Below are 18,205 nucleotides of genomic sequence, written 5' to 3'. Positions count from 1 at the left end.
TGTTAATGTACTAAGGGGCAGGGACATACGCCGGGGGGGGCCTTTGGGCCCGGGTGTCCCCTAAAATCTATTTTTTTCCCATAGTTTTTTTATATTTCTCACAGAATTGAGGATTGAAGGATTTGCCCCCCCCCCCGAAACAGATTCCTCCGTACGTGCCTGCCAAGGGGTAAGGCTTTGGAATTAAGCTCTCGGAAAGAAAATGGAATTGCAAAGAGACCTCTAGAACTGAAGAAAAACTTGACAGTTGACAATCATAATTGTCAAAATTGGATACTCAACGATAGCAACTTTGGTATTTAAAATCTTTAGTTGTGAAAAAAATATACTGCAAAAGTTTCAATCGAAAATTCTGTTCTAAAACTAAACTATAAAAAAATAGGTAAAATAGGTACACTTATTTATATAATTTGTCTAGGAAGACAGTAGACACATCACTTGGTGCCTTTTTTATCCCCTCCAAATATAACAAGCACTTCTGGGGAAATTGTTTTTAGCCTGAGCCGTTAATGGGGCCCCAAACGTAACTTACTACTCTGTCTCTATTCTTGTCTAAATAGCTCAAAAATAGCTAGATGTAAAAATTAGCTTTTAAATGAGTCATTAAACAACTTTCTACGATGTTTCAGTGCCCTGCTAGCAATAAAAAAGGGGGGAAGCAGAACACCATCAGTGTTACCCATGCAAAAATATGAAATCCTTGCTGTTCAAAGTGGGGGCTGTAGGTCAAGGGTGTTCAACGATGGTGATCCCAATGCTGTGGTATTTGGTTGCTGTGATGCCGTTTTCAAAGGGTTTCAGGCTATTTTTAAAAAGAAATTGCAATTTTTTTTGCAAAATAACGTTCAACATTTACAATAATTGATATAGTGATTGCCATTCCTGAAACAGCTACAAATGAAAATTTTTTCTCACTAGACAGTTTTTTATATATGCATTTTTTAACTTTTAGTTACCATGGTTGTTTTGAGCCCTTGTAAGGGCTAAGGCAGAATTTGCATCAGAAGCAATTATAATATTTGGAAAGAGCATACAAGAGACATCAATTGAGGTTTTCACTTGCTTTCTAGCTAAATTATATGAAAAAGTACAAGTTTATCCAGGGTCAAAATACACCACTTTATCCACCTTCATTCGTCATTTATCAGTTTTCCTCTTGAATCTACAATTGACACCTTGAATCTACGTAACGGTCCAACAATCTTGATTGCAAAATCTGTGTTAATAGCCCAACGAATAAACAAAGAGGCTTTTGCGAGGATTGTGTGTTGACAGCATGGTCGTATCCAGGGGTAGGGGCTACCGGGTTTAAACCCCTCCCCCTCCCCGAAGAAAAATTTAACCTCTAAAAAAAGGAACATTATGTATCTAAACTAATTTTAATGCATTTTGGAAAGGTTTTTATCCCCCCTTGATCCCCTCGGAACGAAAATACCCCTTCCCATGAGCAAAATCCTGGAAACGCTCGTGATTGACAAACTTGTGAGTTTACTTGGGGGAGGGGGAAAAGAAGCATCCCGTCATCTTCACTTGGGTAGGACAGCAAGCAATATTTTGTCTAGTATTCTTAAATTTTGAACAGTTTTTTTTTTCCACGATCTAGCTAATTTCTTTCTTTATAAAAGTCTCCTTGTCAGTCATTGATTTTTGTGGAATACTTTCCACGCTATCATTTTAACAAGTGTGTTCATCAGGATTCTGAAAGATGATAATCACTTTTTTTCAACCTGATGTTTATTCACTTTCGATACATTTTATATCGTACATTTAATAGGTCTCCTCAGACTCTCAATTAATAGGCGTTATTCAGACCTCCCTCAGCCTGAATAGAAGCTGATATTTTGAACGTAGATATGATGATTTATTTTACAGGAAGGTTACGAAAGAACAAGGCCTCTCTGGATCCGGTGCTCTCAAAAATATAAAGATTCAACTATTTATCTATTATTTATAATATTTTTTTTTATATATATAGTCTGCTAGTTTTAAGCCTAGCCGAAGCTTGAACCCACAAAATTTGCCCCTTCTATCTCCCAATTTTGTACATACATACTTGCTCCCAGAGGAAAATGCATCAGGATCATGCGAGTGCGTAGATGACGACAACACAAAAGATAGACCGAAAAACAGGTTTATATGCATAAATTTATTTTGAAATTAGGGGGGAAGAGGGGGGCTTACTTTTGAAAATGTTTGGGTAAAAACAAGTGAATGATATGATTGAAATTACGATTGAAATACAAATAATAAAACTACTGCGTTTGGTTGCAGACAGAGGGGGGATGAAGCCCTCCTTCCTTAGATCTACTAAAAATTATTTTCTATAAAGAGATAAAAGCAGCGATTAGTTTTATTTCTAATATAGAAGAATATTTCTAACAAGAACTTGTTCATTGTGCGATATTAGCGTCATGTAGAATCAGTGTCATATAGGATATATAGCATATATTGCCATTTAGCACACAGTGCGTCATATAGCGTATTGTGCCATAAAAATGGTGACTGAATTATTTGCCAAGAACTCGAATTGACTATCATATCAAAATATTCTTTTGGCCGTAAAGGTGGTAGATCTGGAATTTCCTCCCCTCCTTAGAAGTCCGGAAATATGAAAAATAGAGCATTTTGTACGTAGCTAAACAAACAAAGATAACGGGGAAAAAACAGCATCAGAACACCAATGAGGGTTTGTGTTTCTCTTTGGCAATTTGATTTATTATTATTATTATTATTATATTCAGCTGTATTCAAGAAACTAGGACCTAGGTATGGAATTGGGAAACCTGATGTTATAAAGGGTAGCACACTAAATATGAACTAAGAGTGATTCTAACTAAAAGTGTCAAAAGGCATTTGACTGTTGTAGAGTAGAAGCTGCTGCCAGCAAGACACATTTCTAGGATATGTTACTCTCATAGTTATTTCGTAAGGAACTTATGGAAGCACAAGTGTCTTTTGTATTACTTGATATGGTGATTCAAAGATTACTAAATATCGGCTAAACATGTGATTGGTTAATGTCCATGGCGGAGCTGCTCGTTCAATTCTTATTCAATACTCTCCACTTAATTCGTTCGAAAGATTTTTTTGAATGAGCCATAGATGCCAATAGAATTGATTGCAGATAGAATAATTTATTTCAAATTCTCTCTTTCAGGGACAACGACGTGCCTGCTCTCTACTTCGCTTCACCAGCCGATGCTAAACAGCATGCCATATTGCCAGACAATAGTTTAAAACGTGTCAGGTCGCACGATGCGTGGCTGGTGCTCGATTTCTTTCCACATGCGATGATGGGTCATACACTTTACTTATTTGGCATTGAGACAAATATGACTGATCAGGCCTGTTTAAAAAACAAAGGAACACTTGTAGGTAAGCTCACTAGTAAAATCTCAATGCCCTATTCCGATTATCTGTAGGGGACGGTGCACAATTTTCTGAAAAAATAGAAAAGAAAATATAAATGTTTGGTAGCTAACTGCCGTAAGTGCCAGTCCTAGATAATAACTTTCCACGGTACTTGTGTATTACACTGCAAACACTCAATTTTCCACTGTTTAAAACTCGAGAACAAACCGGTTTTTTTGCTAGTTTCTTTCAGCTTAACGTGAGATAACACAAAGACAAGTGACAGAATAGATAGGAAATATATAATTCTGGCTATATATTTGCACATTAGGGGGTGGGGTAATGTTTTTGGACAATTTGAATTTAGAAAACCATTCTTACTTCATAATATGCAGAATAATTGTAGCTAACACATTTTGCATGCATACCCGCTGTACTTTACCCACACCCCCACTCCCCACCCACTAATGTGCCAATATATAGCGCAACTTTGTTTCTAAAGAATTATTTTTTCATCATATTTTATAATATTTTATTAAGATTTAGCGTTTTGGACGTGGGTCAGTGGTGTGACTCCGTAAGCTCAGCAAGAGTCTACCCAGTTCTAAATGGATACCCGGAGAAATCTGGGGAAGGTAAAGAGGAAGAGTTTCCGAAAGCCCAGGATGGTTGGCTCCCAGCCCCCCATTGCACTTCCTGGCTGAAGGGCCAAGAAACGGAGATCAGCACCGGCGGTAGGGACTGTGAAGTCCAATGCCGTAGTCTTTACCTTCTTTACCTTACCCTTTCCATGCTTGCCTGTACAAGGTGGATTAAGCTTTGTGTCCATACCCACCCCAGAAATCCTGATTTATATTTGTTATTAATAAAATTTCTTACAATTCTATCTTTTTTTCGATGCTTTTTTGGATTTTCCCACTCCCCCGCCCCGCAAAATAAATTCCTTCCATTGTGCTTTTACGCGTCCGATGCTAATTGCCTTGATGTCTGAATAGAAAGTAAACAGCAATATCAAACAGGAGTCATTGATGTTTTGAGTATTCTCATTTATAGAAAAGATTCATTCATTTTCATTTATAGAAAAGATTTCTACTTTTCTCCAATTTCGTAACGCAGCTTGTATTTACCAAGATCTCTCATACATCATAGCCGATTATACACATCACTACCCGGGGTACATGCCGACAAAGACTTGATCAAAGGTACCGCCAATGCGTGTTTAACGCCTTCGTCTTTGAGAGGAACATACCGACACAAACTAGTGTGGAAGCTAAGCTTTTCTCAATGTAAAAGATACTACAGTGTTCTGTAAAGAGCATTATACTTATATTCTCATATAGTTCTTTTTTACATGGCTATTGACGGGGTTTTAGAAGCTAATATTTTGCCGCCGACCAAAGGACCGAAGTAAATCCTTTTAACGGTGGATTATCGTAAAGGAAATAAGTTTCTCATGGTTCATCTGGTTACAGGTCTTCACAGATAATCTAACTTGTAACAAAAGAGTAATGGTCAATTTGACTTTAAGCTTTGGATTTTTCTACCAAGTTCGGCATCTTAGTTTCAAAAGTTGCATGTTAATAGCCGACTGAGTAATAGCTCATAATTTGTTATATCCTTCCTTACTCTTTCAGAGTCTTACCAACAAGATATGAGCCGCCGTATTATAAAGAATTACCAAGCAAAATCATAGAAAACTTTTCTCGCCTTGTATAATGACCCCTAGCCTGTGGTAGCATAGTGGATTGATGTTCTGCTGGCAATATGGCACCTGGGGTTAAACTGCTCTTCACCCTGAGCGCCATCAATGGCTCTGAAGAATCTTCGTGTAAATAATGTGAAGAAAACTTTTTCCACCAAAGGTGGAAAACCACCATTTCTCATGTCATAAAAAAAGAGAAAAATCACCATCATAACCAAGATTACTGAAAAAAAAAACAATGAATTCGGATTGACAGCTTAATATATGTAGTACAATTAATTCCAGAAATTCTTAATGATTTTCAATTGATTAAAGCTAAAAGAAGAGAAAGCATATAAAATACATTTTGTTTCCACTAAAGTGGAATTAGGCTCTAGTCGTTAGAAGGCGAGGGGGGTGTTAGCCCAACTCCTCTCAGTTTCTGCTCGTTTTGAGTTGGACTTTTCAATGTAACTTCTGTTAGTTTTGGGTTTATTTATTTATTCAATGTGGTTTATGGTGATTTTACGTTTAAAAAATTATTTGACTGTATTTTGCTTATGTTTGGTTTAACGTAACTCTTTACTTTTCTTTGAAAAACTTCTTTTATGGAAAAAGATTTTTTTCAAATTAATTTCTGTTCTTTTTTAATTGGAAAAGCCTTTTTAATTGATTAAAAAAATAATATTCTAATATTTTCTGTTTTTCTCTATAAGAATCAGGATTTTGGCTCACCATTCATTTGCTGGACGAATTTTTGCAACAATTTTTAACAATAGTTGTTCATTACCGCTCTGAATTATTGGGTACGGGGGGCGGATATTAAAATATATGGGTTGAAAATCTGCATGATCTTTGGGGCTCCAGCATAAAACCCCTAGCTGTTACTGGGATGTTGCATATACGCCCTTTTGACAATCTGGATGTGCATAATACCTTCTGATTTAGTTTTACGCGTCCTCAATTTTGTTGGAAAAATAAAACTTAATACGTTGTTCATTTTCTAAGACATTGTACCTTCGCTATTTTGACAACCTGTATGCATTTTAACCCTTTTGATTTAGTCCGACAGTAGTAATAGTAGTAGCCATAAAAATTCCAACTTATACCCTCCGCCGTTCTTGAGATATTTCTGATACGTTTTATTGACAGCCAGTAAACACATAGTGTTTTTTTATTTAGTTTTAAAGGATTATTAGCTTTCCCTGAAAGATTCTACTTAATACCCTAGTCCAGTCCTAAGATGTCCCACATAGACCATTTTGACAACATGGATGCAGTTACGCTATTTTGATTTAGTTCAGTTATACCAGTAATAGTAGCAGTAGTAGTTGGAGTAGTAGCAAAAGTAGTAGTAAGATTATTAGTCTTGATAGTTTTAGCTTAATGCCCTAAGGTTTACTTTTTGCTTGGATATTGTTAATACCCCCTTTGATGACCCACATGTACGTAGTGTGGTTTGATTCAGTTTAACATCCCCCTAAAAAATTCCTGAAAGCTTCATATTAATACTCTAAATATTTTCTTAGATAGTGCTGACGTTCCATTTTGACCACCTGCATGCACATAGCGTGTCTTGATTTACTTCAACATTCCCTGAAAGTTTTACTGAACGCCCCTAGCATTAACACTAGTAGCAGTCATAGTAGGAGCATTGGGTGTAGTAGTAATAATATAATCAGTAGTTCTAGTAGTAGTAGCAATAATAGTATTCACATTGTGCCTTTAAGGTCTAAGTCAACATTCCCTCCTCATGCCCTGATAATTTCAATCTAATATCTTAATCCGCTTCTGAGATTTTGCTGATATGCCCTTTTGATAACTCGCATGCACATAGTGTATTTTTATTTAGTCCAAAATTACCCTCAACAATCCCGTAAGTTTAATCGTAATACCATTAACCTTTGCAATAGTAGTACTAATAGTAGTAACAGTACCACAACTAGTAGTAGTAGTCGTATGCACATAGTGCATCATTATTTGTTCAATCTCCCCCTAAACATGCCCTGGAAGTTTCAACCTAGCGCTCTTAGCCGTTCCTGCGATATTTTGGTGTGCCTTTTTGACAGCCTACATACACATATCGTTTTTCAATTTAGTTCAACATTCTCCTCAATTTATCCAGAAAACTTTTCCTTGTGACCCTCAGGCTTAATAGTAGCATAAGTAGATGTGGTAATAATAGTATGCTTTAGGGGCCGGCACCGTTTCTGTTTTTGGCTAAAACAGAAATGGCAAAAAAATGACAATTAAGAAATGGCACAGAGAAAAAAAGGGAAATTTGTTTCTGTTTTCCGTTTTTTTTGTTTTTTTTTTTTTTGCAAAAAACTGAAAAGACCGGTTTTAACGAAAAAAAAATTGCATTTTTAACAGATATTTCCGGGTTTTTTTCAGTTATTTAGGTTTATGAGAAAACATCTGAAGTTCAAGCCACTCTGCAGTCATTCCTGGGTACTACTTTCAGAGGTAACGCTATAGCGTTCCCTATAGTAAAGGCCATACGGCTCCAATGTTTTATTATTACGTTTTATTATTGTTTCGTATTTTTTATTTTTTTTTTCCAGAGGCACTTCATATGGAAGGGGTCGTCGCAGAAATTTCAAAAGGGGCTCATTCGATTGGAAATCGAGAGTTCTAGTGCCCTTTTTGATAGTCGAAAGTGATTGAAGGGCAACTAGCCCCCCCCTCCCACGCCCATCGTTCCCCCAAGCACACCCCATCAAAATTTTGCGATAGCCATTTTGTTCAGCGTAGGTGATTTCCAGATAGAAAATATGTTTTTGAGGAGGACACTCCTCCAAAACCCTCAGGGCAAGGGTTTTAAGTTATGCCGTGGGGGCATATAAGGTTTTTATAGAAGGCGTCCCCAAGCCCATCCGATAAAATTTTTATAATAGCCATTTCATTAAAAATAGTTCAAAGGTCAGATAACAAAAAATTCCTGTGTCGACAGAACCCGCCAGGGCCCGGAGGCAGGCGTTATGAGTAGCCCGTGAAAGTTACAAGGTACTCTCCTACTTCCAAGCATTCTACCAATGTAGTTATCTTCAAAGTTGGTGATGATCGGTCCTAACACATTGTCAGTAAGTTTTGCTACGACAGCTATGAATGCAGAATGTACTTCCGAAACGGGCACGAGTGCAAGAGCAGTCCGTAGATACTCTAGCATAAGTGGAAAAAACAGCCCTTCACTTCAGTGGCTGGAAAGCCTTTTCTGAAGGAATTCTGCACGCCCAACTCGAAATCATACAGATGTCGAACCTCCAATCGTCAAATGAGACTTTAGTCTCATTTGACGGTAGGAAATTTCCAGGGGGGGGGAATCTCCTATGGGGGAAAACTTCTGGGGGGGGATCTCCTACGGGGGGAAATTTCCGGGGGAGAAATTTCCTATGGGTGGAAATTTCCGGGGATAAATTACCTGGGGAAATCTCCGGGGGGGGGATTTTCCCGGGAGGGAAATCTCCTAGACCCTAGTTCAACATCCGTCACAACAAGCCCTATAATCTTCAGCTTAATACTCCAAGCCGCATCTAAGATACTGCTGATAAGCCCTTTTAAGGACTTGCAAGCACACAGTATGTTTTAATTTCGTCCATTTTCCCCCTCAATATTACTTGAAATTTTCACCTTCATCCCTGAAACCTTCATCTCAGTACCATTAGCCTTAGTAGTGGTTGCAATAGAAGTAGTTGTTGGAGTAGCAGTAGTAGTAGCAGTAGTAGTGGAAGAAGTACCAGTAGTATAGTGCAAGTAGTTGTAGTAGTAGTAGTAGCAGTAGTAATAGTAGCAGTTCTAGTGGTAGTAGCGTGCATACATTACCTTCGGTCAATTGATCATCCCCCTAATCATTCCCTGAAAGTTCCAACTAAGCTGATCCTGAGATACCCCCCTTTGAAAAGTTGCATGCACATAGTATATTTCAACTTAATTCAACTTACCCCTCAATATTCTCTTAAATTCTCACCTTCATAGCGTTAGCCTTAGCAGTACCAGCATCATAGTAGTAGTAGTAGCAGAAGTAGTTGTAGGTGTGTTAGTAGTAGTATCAAAAGTAGCAGCAGTATTGATATTAGTAGCGGTAGCCCAAACAGTCTTGATTCTCTACCATTCCTAACGAGGTGCTGATATGCCCTTTTGACAATCTGTATTCACATAAAGTCTTTTGATTTACTTCAACTTTCCCTTCAATATTTCCTGAAATTTCACCTTAATGTCCTCAGACTCAGTAGTAGTTGCAATAGAAACACTAGCTGTAGTAGCAGTAGTAGTAGCGGTGGTAGTAGCGGTAGCATTAGTTGTGGTAATAGTAGTATCTTGGACATACTGGCTTTTGCTGAATTCATCATCCCCCTCTTTATTCATCGAAAGTTCCAACTTAATACCCTAAGCCATTCCGGAGATGCGCCCTTTTGACAAACTGCATGCGCATAGTGTATTTAATTTAGTCCAACACTCCCCTAAACATTCTCTGAAAGCTTCACTTGAATGTCCTTGGCCTTTTTAGACACCAAGGGTCAAACATCCCCCTATCCCTTTAAAAATTACTATTTGGGTGAATTGCATAACTTACACCTTTACCCCAAAAAACTATGGCGGAGGGTATTGACATCCCCAGTGACATTGTTGTTTAACCAGTTTGAACTATGCTGAACAAAATAAATATCTCAAAATTTTGATTGGATGTTTTTGGGGATAAAGAGGCGTGGGGCTGGTTGCATTGACTTTTATGAAAGGCACTAGCACTTTCCGTTTCCAATCGAATGAGCCCCTTCCAAAGCTTTTACAACAGCTCCTTCCATGCGAAGTGCATTTGTGAGAAAAATAAAAATAAAATAAATTGAAGAAACAATACATTGAGCCCACTTCGCTCTTTACTTAGGCAGCACCATTGCACTTTTTCCCAAAATCGTAAAATCAAAATTTTCATATAGCAATTTTGTTCAGCGAAGTTGTAGGACCCAATTACTATACTTTTGGAGATAACATGAGCCCCCAGAGCCCCTGGGAAAATGTCTTTAAGTTATAAAATTAGTCCATTGTTTACGTATAGTATTTGTTATTGGGAAGTATGCATACTTTTTTCGGATGGGGAAGAATTCTTGCTTTTTGCAGCACCAAAAATCACTGTGCACAAGCACAAAAGTTTTTGCGCTTTAGGAACTAACCGTTGTGGCAACCCTCGTCAGAACCTTTGTTGCCAGATGTTTGGTTTAAAGTTGCTCCAGTAAAAAAAGGAAAATACGCCAAAAGCTTATATATATATATATGTATATATATATATATATATATATATATATATATATATATATATATATATATATATATATATATATATATATATATATATTATTAGTAAATAAAATTAAACAACTTTCGAGAAAGCCATTTAACCAAAAAAAGATTAAATTAATATGCAAATTTCGTTTTAATTATTCACGTACAGTGAGCCAAAATCAGACCTGTATTAATTCAAAAACGTTCAGAAATTAAATAACAAAAAGTTTTCTTAACTGAAAGAAAGGAGCGACATTAAAAAATAAAACGAACAGAAATTATTCCGTATATGAAAGGGGCTGTCCCCTCCTCCACGCCTCGCTCTTTACGCTAAAGTTTGACTCTTTTTCACAATTCTATTTTTAAAACATTAAAAAACTTTATCGTAAAGAGCGGGGCGTTGAGTAGGGAACAGCCTCTTTCATATACGGAATAATTTCTGTTCGTTTCAAGTTTTAATCTCGCTCCTTACTTTCAGTTAAAAAAAAAACTTGTTTTTTTTTCTTGAAAAGGAAGGAAACCAGTTTCATATATGGTTAAAATTCATCTTAATATCTATTTCTAATTATTTTTTCTGCCAAGACAAGTAGGTTACAGCGAGATCGTAGAGAACTGTCTAAAGCTACTGCCTATCTACGTGGCTCTTATAGTTTCGTCTTAATGACTCCGTCGTAGAGTGCTATAAGGCCCCTACTGGAGTGGCTAGGGACCATAATAAAGCCACCACTATAATTTCCATGGTCAAAAATTGGTAACATGAAACTTACAATCTCCCCTCTTGTTTCCCCCCCCCCTCATACTCCCAATAGTAAACAACAACTGAAAACGTGTTTTGAAAAAAAAATTGCCTGGCTGAATGAAAGATTCCGCCAGAGTCGACCGATCTCTAAATGGGTACCTGGAGAAATCTGGGGAAAAACACGGGAAGTGTTGGATGATTTCCCCCAAACCATGCATTGCACTCGCAGCTGAAGGCAGAAAATCAGGAGATTGGTACCTGCGCTACGCAGCCCATTGGTCGGTATGCGAAAAAATTAAATAAAATAAAATATCAAAGATAACAGTGACAACATCGGACTCTCTAGTTATGAGACAAAGTCGCCCATATCTTGTGGGAGAATTTAAGGAAGGTAGGAAGTGAAACCTGTATTTAATGTTAAATTTTTAGCAAAAATAATTTTGACTTTTTTTTATTTCACCGTCTAAATTAAAGATCTTTTTGTAGGGTTTATTGTGGATATTTAAAGAAAAATATCAACAAGTCAAAAAAATATTTAAAAAATTCGAAGTTTGCCTTACGGAAGGAAAGAGTGAAGTTGGAACTTTGAGACGAATAAAAATTAATGCTTCTACCATGAGATTAATTTAAAAAAAAATTTTCCACAAAATAAGTTTTTCAAAGAAAAGTAAAGAACTCCATTAAACAAAAACTGAGCAAAAATAAATTTTTAAGTAATTTTTAACAACATGCACCCTTTTAAAAATCTGGACACAAATAGTACTGTTTAATTTATTTTCATACCTCCTCTAGTTGACCTGCAATGGAAAACTGAATACCATTCGCAACAAAATCTGTTTACTCTCATTGATTGCTTGGATACACTTACGCTATTTTGATTTGGTTAGATTTTAAGAGCAGAAGTAGCCTCGAAAAATTGAACATAATACTCTCAGTCGTTCTTGGGATACTGCTAAGATGCTTTATTGGGAATTAGTATAATCACAGTGCATTTTGATTAAATCATGAGGCATCATTTAGTTTTTAAACATAATGGGAAAATGGGAGGGTGGGTGTGGAAGGGGGATTAGTAGCCCTCCAATCACTTTCGACTATTAAAAAGAGCATGATCCCTTTCTATTTTCAATCGAATGAGCCCCTTTTGAAGTTCCCACGACAACTCCTTCGATACAAAGTGCCCCGGTCTAAACAACAACAACAACAAAAAATACTACTAATCACTTTCGACTATTAAAAAGGGCACTTGTCCTTTGAATTTCAAATCGAATGAGCCCTTTTATGAAGTTTCTACGACAACGTCTTCTATAAAAATCTTATATGCCCCCAGGGCATAACTTAAACCCCTTGCCCTGAGGGCTGTGGCGGAGTGTCCTCCTCAAAAACATATTTTCTATCTGTAAATCAACTACGCTGAACAAAATGGCTATCTCAAAATTTTTATTTTATGTGTTTGGGGGAATGATAGGCGTGGGGGGGGGCTAGTTGCCCTCCAATCATTTTCGACTATTAAAAAGCGCACTAGCCCGTTGAATTTCCAATCGAATGAGATTTTTTTGAAGTTTCTACGACAACACGTTCTATAAAAACATTATATGCCCCTAGGGCATTTGCCCCAAGAGGCTTGGGGGAGTTTCCTCCTCAAAAAGATATTTTCTATCTGGAAATCAACTACGCTGAACAAAATAACAATCTAGAAATTTTGATTGGATGTGTTTAGGGGAACGCTGGGCGTGGGGGGGGCTAGTTGCCCTCCGATTATTTTCGACTATTAAAAAGGGCACTAGCCCTTTGAATTTCCAATCGAATGCACCTTTTTTGAAGTTTCTACGATAACGCCTTCTATAAAAACCTTATATGCCCCCTGGGCATAACTTAAAACCCTTGCCCCGAGGGTTGTGGGGGAGTGTCCTCCTCAAAAAGATATTTTCTATCTGGAAATTAACTACGCTGAACGAAATGGCTATCTCCATAGTTTAAGTGGTTGTGTTGGGGGGCCTGCGGGGCTTGAACTGGGGGGGGCGAGTTGCCCTCCAATTACTTTCGACTATTAAAAAGGGCACTAGCCACGCCAAGTTCCAATTAAATGAGCCCTTTTCGAAGTTTCTGTGACAACTTTGAAACAAAGCGCCCGGGTGGAGAAAAAAAAAACACATTGTGCCCACATCGTTCTTTACTTAGGCAGCGCTAGCGCGCTGCCTATGATAAGATATACCTACAATACTCAAATAAATTGACTCGATATTTTCTAATATCTATAGAATTCTAAAGATTAGAGCTTTAATGAGAAATTTGCTTGCTTGATTTTCTAAGAGAATTATAATTTTATACTAAAATTTATCGATATCTTGATCACTGAGAAACTTATAAAATAGTCTTTTGTTTTCCCCAGGTTCTTGTTGTTGTTGTTTTTTATGTTGGTTGTTTATTTGAGCCAGCTCTGTAAATATATGTTGCATAACCAACGTAGCAGTAATTTCTGTTCATTTGAACTTTCGAATTTGCTATTTACTTCCGTAGAAAACCTTTCTTTTTAAAAATTGATCTACAACGGAATAGAGTACAATTTTTTTCTTTCTCTCTTTCATTCTCTTTCTCTGTCCCTCTCTCTCTCTCTCTCTCTCTCTCTCTCTCTCTCTCTCTCTCTCTCTCTCTCTCTCTCTCTCTCTCTCTCTCTCTCTCTCTCTCTCTCTCTCTCTCCGGCTTCCAGACCCAAGGGAATGTATATTCCGTATTTTGAAGAGCCGTTGAAACCTTTGGTCAAACATAACATTTTTCATGATAGAAATACTTTTCCCTAACTAAAAAAAATTAAATAAAAATAATAATCAAACTGTTATAATTAGAAATCAAGCTTAAAACCCTTAGCGTATCTAAACCTCGCTTGAAACAATTGCTCGTGCGAACTGACTTTATCATTATTTCCCGACTCGGCTTATAGGACCAAGAGAGTGTATGTTCCGTATTTTGAAAAGCCGTTGCAATCAGTTCATCGATCGAAGACGCTCAACAAATCAACGTCGCCGTCATCCATTTCATCCGAAAAAATGTGAAATTGATTTCTTGCCTCTTGTTCATCTTGTCAATTCCGTTCCTCGTCAAATTGAACAGAGACTTGTATGTAGGGACAATATCCCAGGTGAGTTTTGTTGATCTTAGCTACATTACTTTGATATTAGTTTCTCCAAATTTCTTACTTTGCCTAAGAATGTCATCAACTTCATTCCTTTCTCGAGAGCTAATGTAATGTTGGCACAAGGAAGTTCCAGGTTTCCATCTAAAAGGGGATTGTTTAAAGAAGTTGTAATAAATTTTATTTTAGTAATTTGTTCTTTTTATCTTATAACGAGCCAGGAACGTACCTGAGGGGGAAGGTCACCCCATCCCCCCAAAATCCTAAACTTTTGTAGATTCCTGGTCACTTGTAGTTCAAATTGTATTACTGGCCCCTCCACCAGCTTCGCGGTCTAATAATATAGTCTTACTATCTGCGTATATTCTATACGAGCTACCACTTGTATGTTATTTTTAAGTGATATATATATTTATAAGTGCACAATTTCAATTTTCGACACGAATAAGTTGAAATTTCCATTTTATGTAAATTCAAGTCAGCACTAAGGGGAATCGGAGCATTAGAATTATACAGAAATAAAGGAATGGAGATTATACATAGCGAAACAGAGATTTCTTCCCAACTGCTGAGAACGCTTATGGGGTGCTGAGAAAATTATTTGGCTTCTTAGATCCAACCGAATTATTCAGATATAAATTAATTATTAATTTGAAATTACGTCTGGGAATAAGAAAAGTTGAGAGAGAGAAAAAAACAACTTTTTGAAAGAAAGAGGCTAAACAGACGTGAAAACTGACTGGAGATATTGATGAAGCGTTTCACGATGGTGTGTTTCAGATAAATTTATTTCATGGAAAACTTCATGTTTTAAAATATCTAAGTTCACTTGAGTTTTATATGGACTCGTCCTTACTTCTTTATATTACAAACCAAAAAGCCAAATAAAATTCTAAATAAAAACAAAAGTTTTTTCAACTGAAAGTAAGGAGCATGCCCTCTTTTAATATTGAGGGTTGCCCTCTCCTCAACCCCTCGCTCTCTATGCTGAATTTCTCAAAAAAAAGATTATTATTCCGATTCAATAGCCCTTGTGTTTCAACAGTCGCTCCTAAAGAAATGGAACAAAAAGTCAAACTTTAGCGAAAAGAGCAAGGGGCTGAGGATGGGAAAGTCCCTCTCATTAACCAAATAATTTCTGTTCGTTTTAAGTTTTAATGTTGCTCCTTACTTCCAGTTTGAAAAATTGTTTGTTTTTTTAAATTTAATTTCTGATCGTTTTTCAAATCATACCCAGGGCAAAGCAAAATAGGATGTTGGCTATCGGTCCCGTTGGCCACCAATTCTTGCTGTTAAGTTGCAAATATCGATAATTGTAAATGCACATGCAACGTCTCGCTTTTTCGGTTTCTGCTTAAAATTTAAAATGTTGGACTACAATTAAAATTTTGGACACAATTTGAATATCCGTCAAAATGTTTTATGAAAAGTAGTTTTGTTGAATAAGTTCTTAATAATGTTTTTACTGCAGAATTTTGGGTGGACGAGTAGGGGTGTTATTGTTCACATCGATGGAGATTCTGTGCAACTTTAGATCTTCTACGCGGCTGAAGCCCTCACGTCCTCTACAATTGGGTTTTCTCATGTCTAAATGCGATGTACATGTTACAGTGAATGTCCACAAATTGGCGAATGTCCGAAATATCTTTTTTTTTCCTTGGATTTAGTCAGCGCTGTTAGTCACCTTTTTTCAATTTAATGCAAGGTTAATGATGACAGGTTAGGTTCGAATAGATTAGGCTTGGTTAGGTGAGGTTAACTTAGGTTAGGTTTTTAACCCATTTCTGATATTTAGCACCAAATTTTACCTAACCTAAACCAACACAGTCTAACCTAACTTTAACTTTTACCATCATAGCTTGCATAAGACTGAAAAAGCTGACCCGTAAAGCTAATTGAATCCAAGCAGAGAAAAAGGAATTTCGAACATTCACCGGTGAATTTCGACATGGCGAGTCGCATGATGCTTTTATTTACAATGTTTCAATGTATTTGAGCATATGTATACAATATATTTGACATCAGAGAACCTTCCGTAGAAGATCTAAGTGATGCGGAATTTCCATCGATGTGAACAATAACACCCCTATCAATAAAAATAGTGCTGCTTAAGTGCTTTAGGGAATCTATTTAAAACTTTTTGACTCTTTTAAGTCTAAAACTTACGACCATAGGTCCTTAGGGCAATGGATCTAATGTACAAGAAAAAACTTCCAGGACACTGTCCCCCTTCGAAAAATGAGCCTGAAAAAGGGTTAAAACCATTTTTTTTATTGGCTTTATTTTTAGGAGTCCAAAATATCATACAATTTTAAGATTTGTATTGCCCGAGGACCAACCTCCTCCAGCGTTATGATGGCCTTTGAAGAGGTCCTGATGGTCCCAAGTACGTGTAATGTAAACTGTCCCCTTCATAAGGCCCAAAAAGAAAAAAAAATTAACGATATGACACCAGAAGAGCGTGTAGGCTGATTGATAGCTCGACCTCGTTCTATCAAGCGTCCCTGCTCATGTTGAAGAGTTTTTTTTTAGTTATTTAATTCTTGACACGACTTTTACAATGCTACAATCGTCATCTGTTTGGACTATAGAGCAAGCCAAAATTCAGTCATGTTTGTCCATACGCCTTCTATAAACTAGAGACAAGGAGTAACAATTTCGACCAACTCTTCTCCTTCTTATCCTCTGTTTAAATACTGTCCAAGATTTTGTTCTTCTGTAAATAATTAATGCAATATAATTACAGTGTAGACTATACCAAAAATAATTATTTTCTAGATATAATAAGTTTCCTTTTTTAAGGGTATGCTAATTGTCCGTCACTACGCTCGCGAGAAGAAACAGCGGAAATTATTTGTGACCCTTTGAGTACAAATACAAAAAGGTGTGATACAACTCATGAATACGTGCGAACAAGGTGCCGGGCTTTTGAAACGTGTGATCAAGCTGTTATACTAGCGGGTGGCTGGAATTGGCAAATGAGTGGCTATGATACACTCTCAAATGTCTTGTCGATGTATAAACTGCTTCGTCACAATGGCTTTGGAAAGTCGAATGTGAAGATTTTTTTTGCCAATGGAGTAAGGATAAGTCAAGGTAAGTACCACAAGGTTAGACTATTTCTGCCAACCGGTCTAGATAATCCGAGTTTGGCAAAGGAGATTTAAAAAAGTAGCAAAATTCGGAAAGTAAAATGGGAATAAATGTGATACTATTAAAGTGAAGATAGCCAACAAAGGTGTCTCCGTAAACTTTTCTTAAATAGGTTGTTTCTATTTAAAAAAAAAAAAAAAAACTAAAATATATCAAGTTTTTCGAAGCATTACCTAATTTTTTTACTATTCGATATTCTAGTTTTCCTACAAAGAGGGGGAGCTAATGTCCCATACCCTCCCCATGAGTGCCTTTGTAAGTCAAGCCCGGTGCTGCGGAGCTAGACTATTTTTAACTAATTGGGGCAGTAAAATTTTATTTAAGTAGCATATTTTCAAAGAAGTGACCGAATCGGGAAAGCAGAATTTATGTTAGCCGTCTAACTCCATAACAATTACTCGAGTAACGACTAACAACTATAAAAATTAAAACAATATTTAGTATATTTTGCAAATTGCGAAAAAAAATAATTCTGTTTATTTAATAAACAAACAAGATTTGTCTTCGGTCGCAAAAACTAATTTAAAAAGCTGCACTACGGATCACGAGGGTGAGAAAGAGCTGTACTAGAAAGAGCTACTCCAGACAATAGTGCAGAACCGTTATATGGGCAGTAAGTTCTGCGCTTTCCTCTGTCTCATTCTCAAGCAGTTCGCGGTAATGAACTTCAGATAAAAAGCCACATGGGTTAATAGTGACCGGGACTGTAAAAAAAATACTGAATTGTAATAACAACATAATATATATATATATATATATAATATATATAGTATATATATACATATATATATATATATATATATATATATATATATATATATATATATATATATATTTATATATGTATATGTATATGTATATATATATGTATATG

General features: G+C 36.6%; 1 protein-coding gene across 1 annotated transcript in view; it reads left to right on the top strand.

Annotated features, from left to right (window-relative positions):
* LOC148951029 (uncharacterized) overlaps positions 1-18,205 on the top strand; it is a 61,119-nt gene that overhangs the window by 738 nt on the left and 42,176 nt on the right. Inside the window, exons 2-4 of the mRNA XM_089090108.1 lie at positions 3,158-3,375; positions 13,987-14,184; positions 16,981-17,274. Coding sequence (XP_088946234.1) covers positions 3,158-3,375; positions 13,987-14,184; positions 16,981-17,274 — 710 coding nt within the window. The remainder of the gene's footprint in view (positions 1-3,157; positions 3,376-13,986; positions 14,185-16,980; positions 17,275-18,205) is intronic.

Source organism: Artemia sp. Qi Xiang Cuo, chromosome 6, assembly GCF_049724085.1.
Source record: "Artemia sp. Qi Xiang Cuo chromosome 6, ASM4972408v1, whole genome shotgun sequence".
Lineage (NCBI taxonomy): Eukaryota > Metazoa > Arthropoda > Branchiopoda > Anostraca > Artemiidae > Artemia > Artemia sp. Qi Xiang Cuo.
Note: the sequence above shows the minus strand (reverse complement) of the source record. Positions and strands in the feature narration are given on the sequence as shown.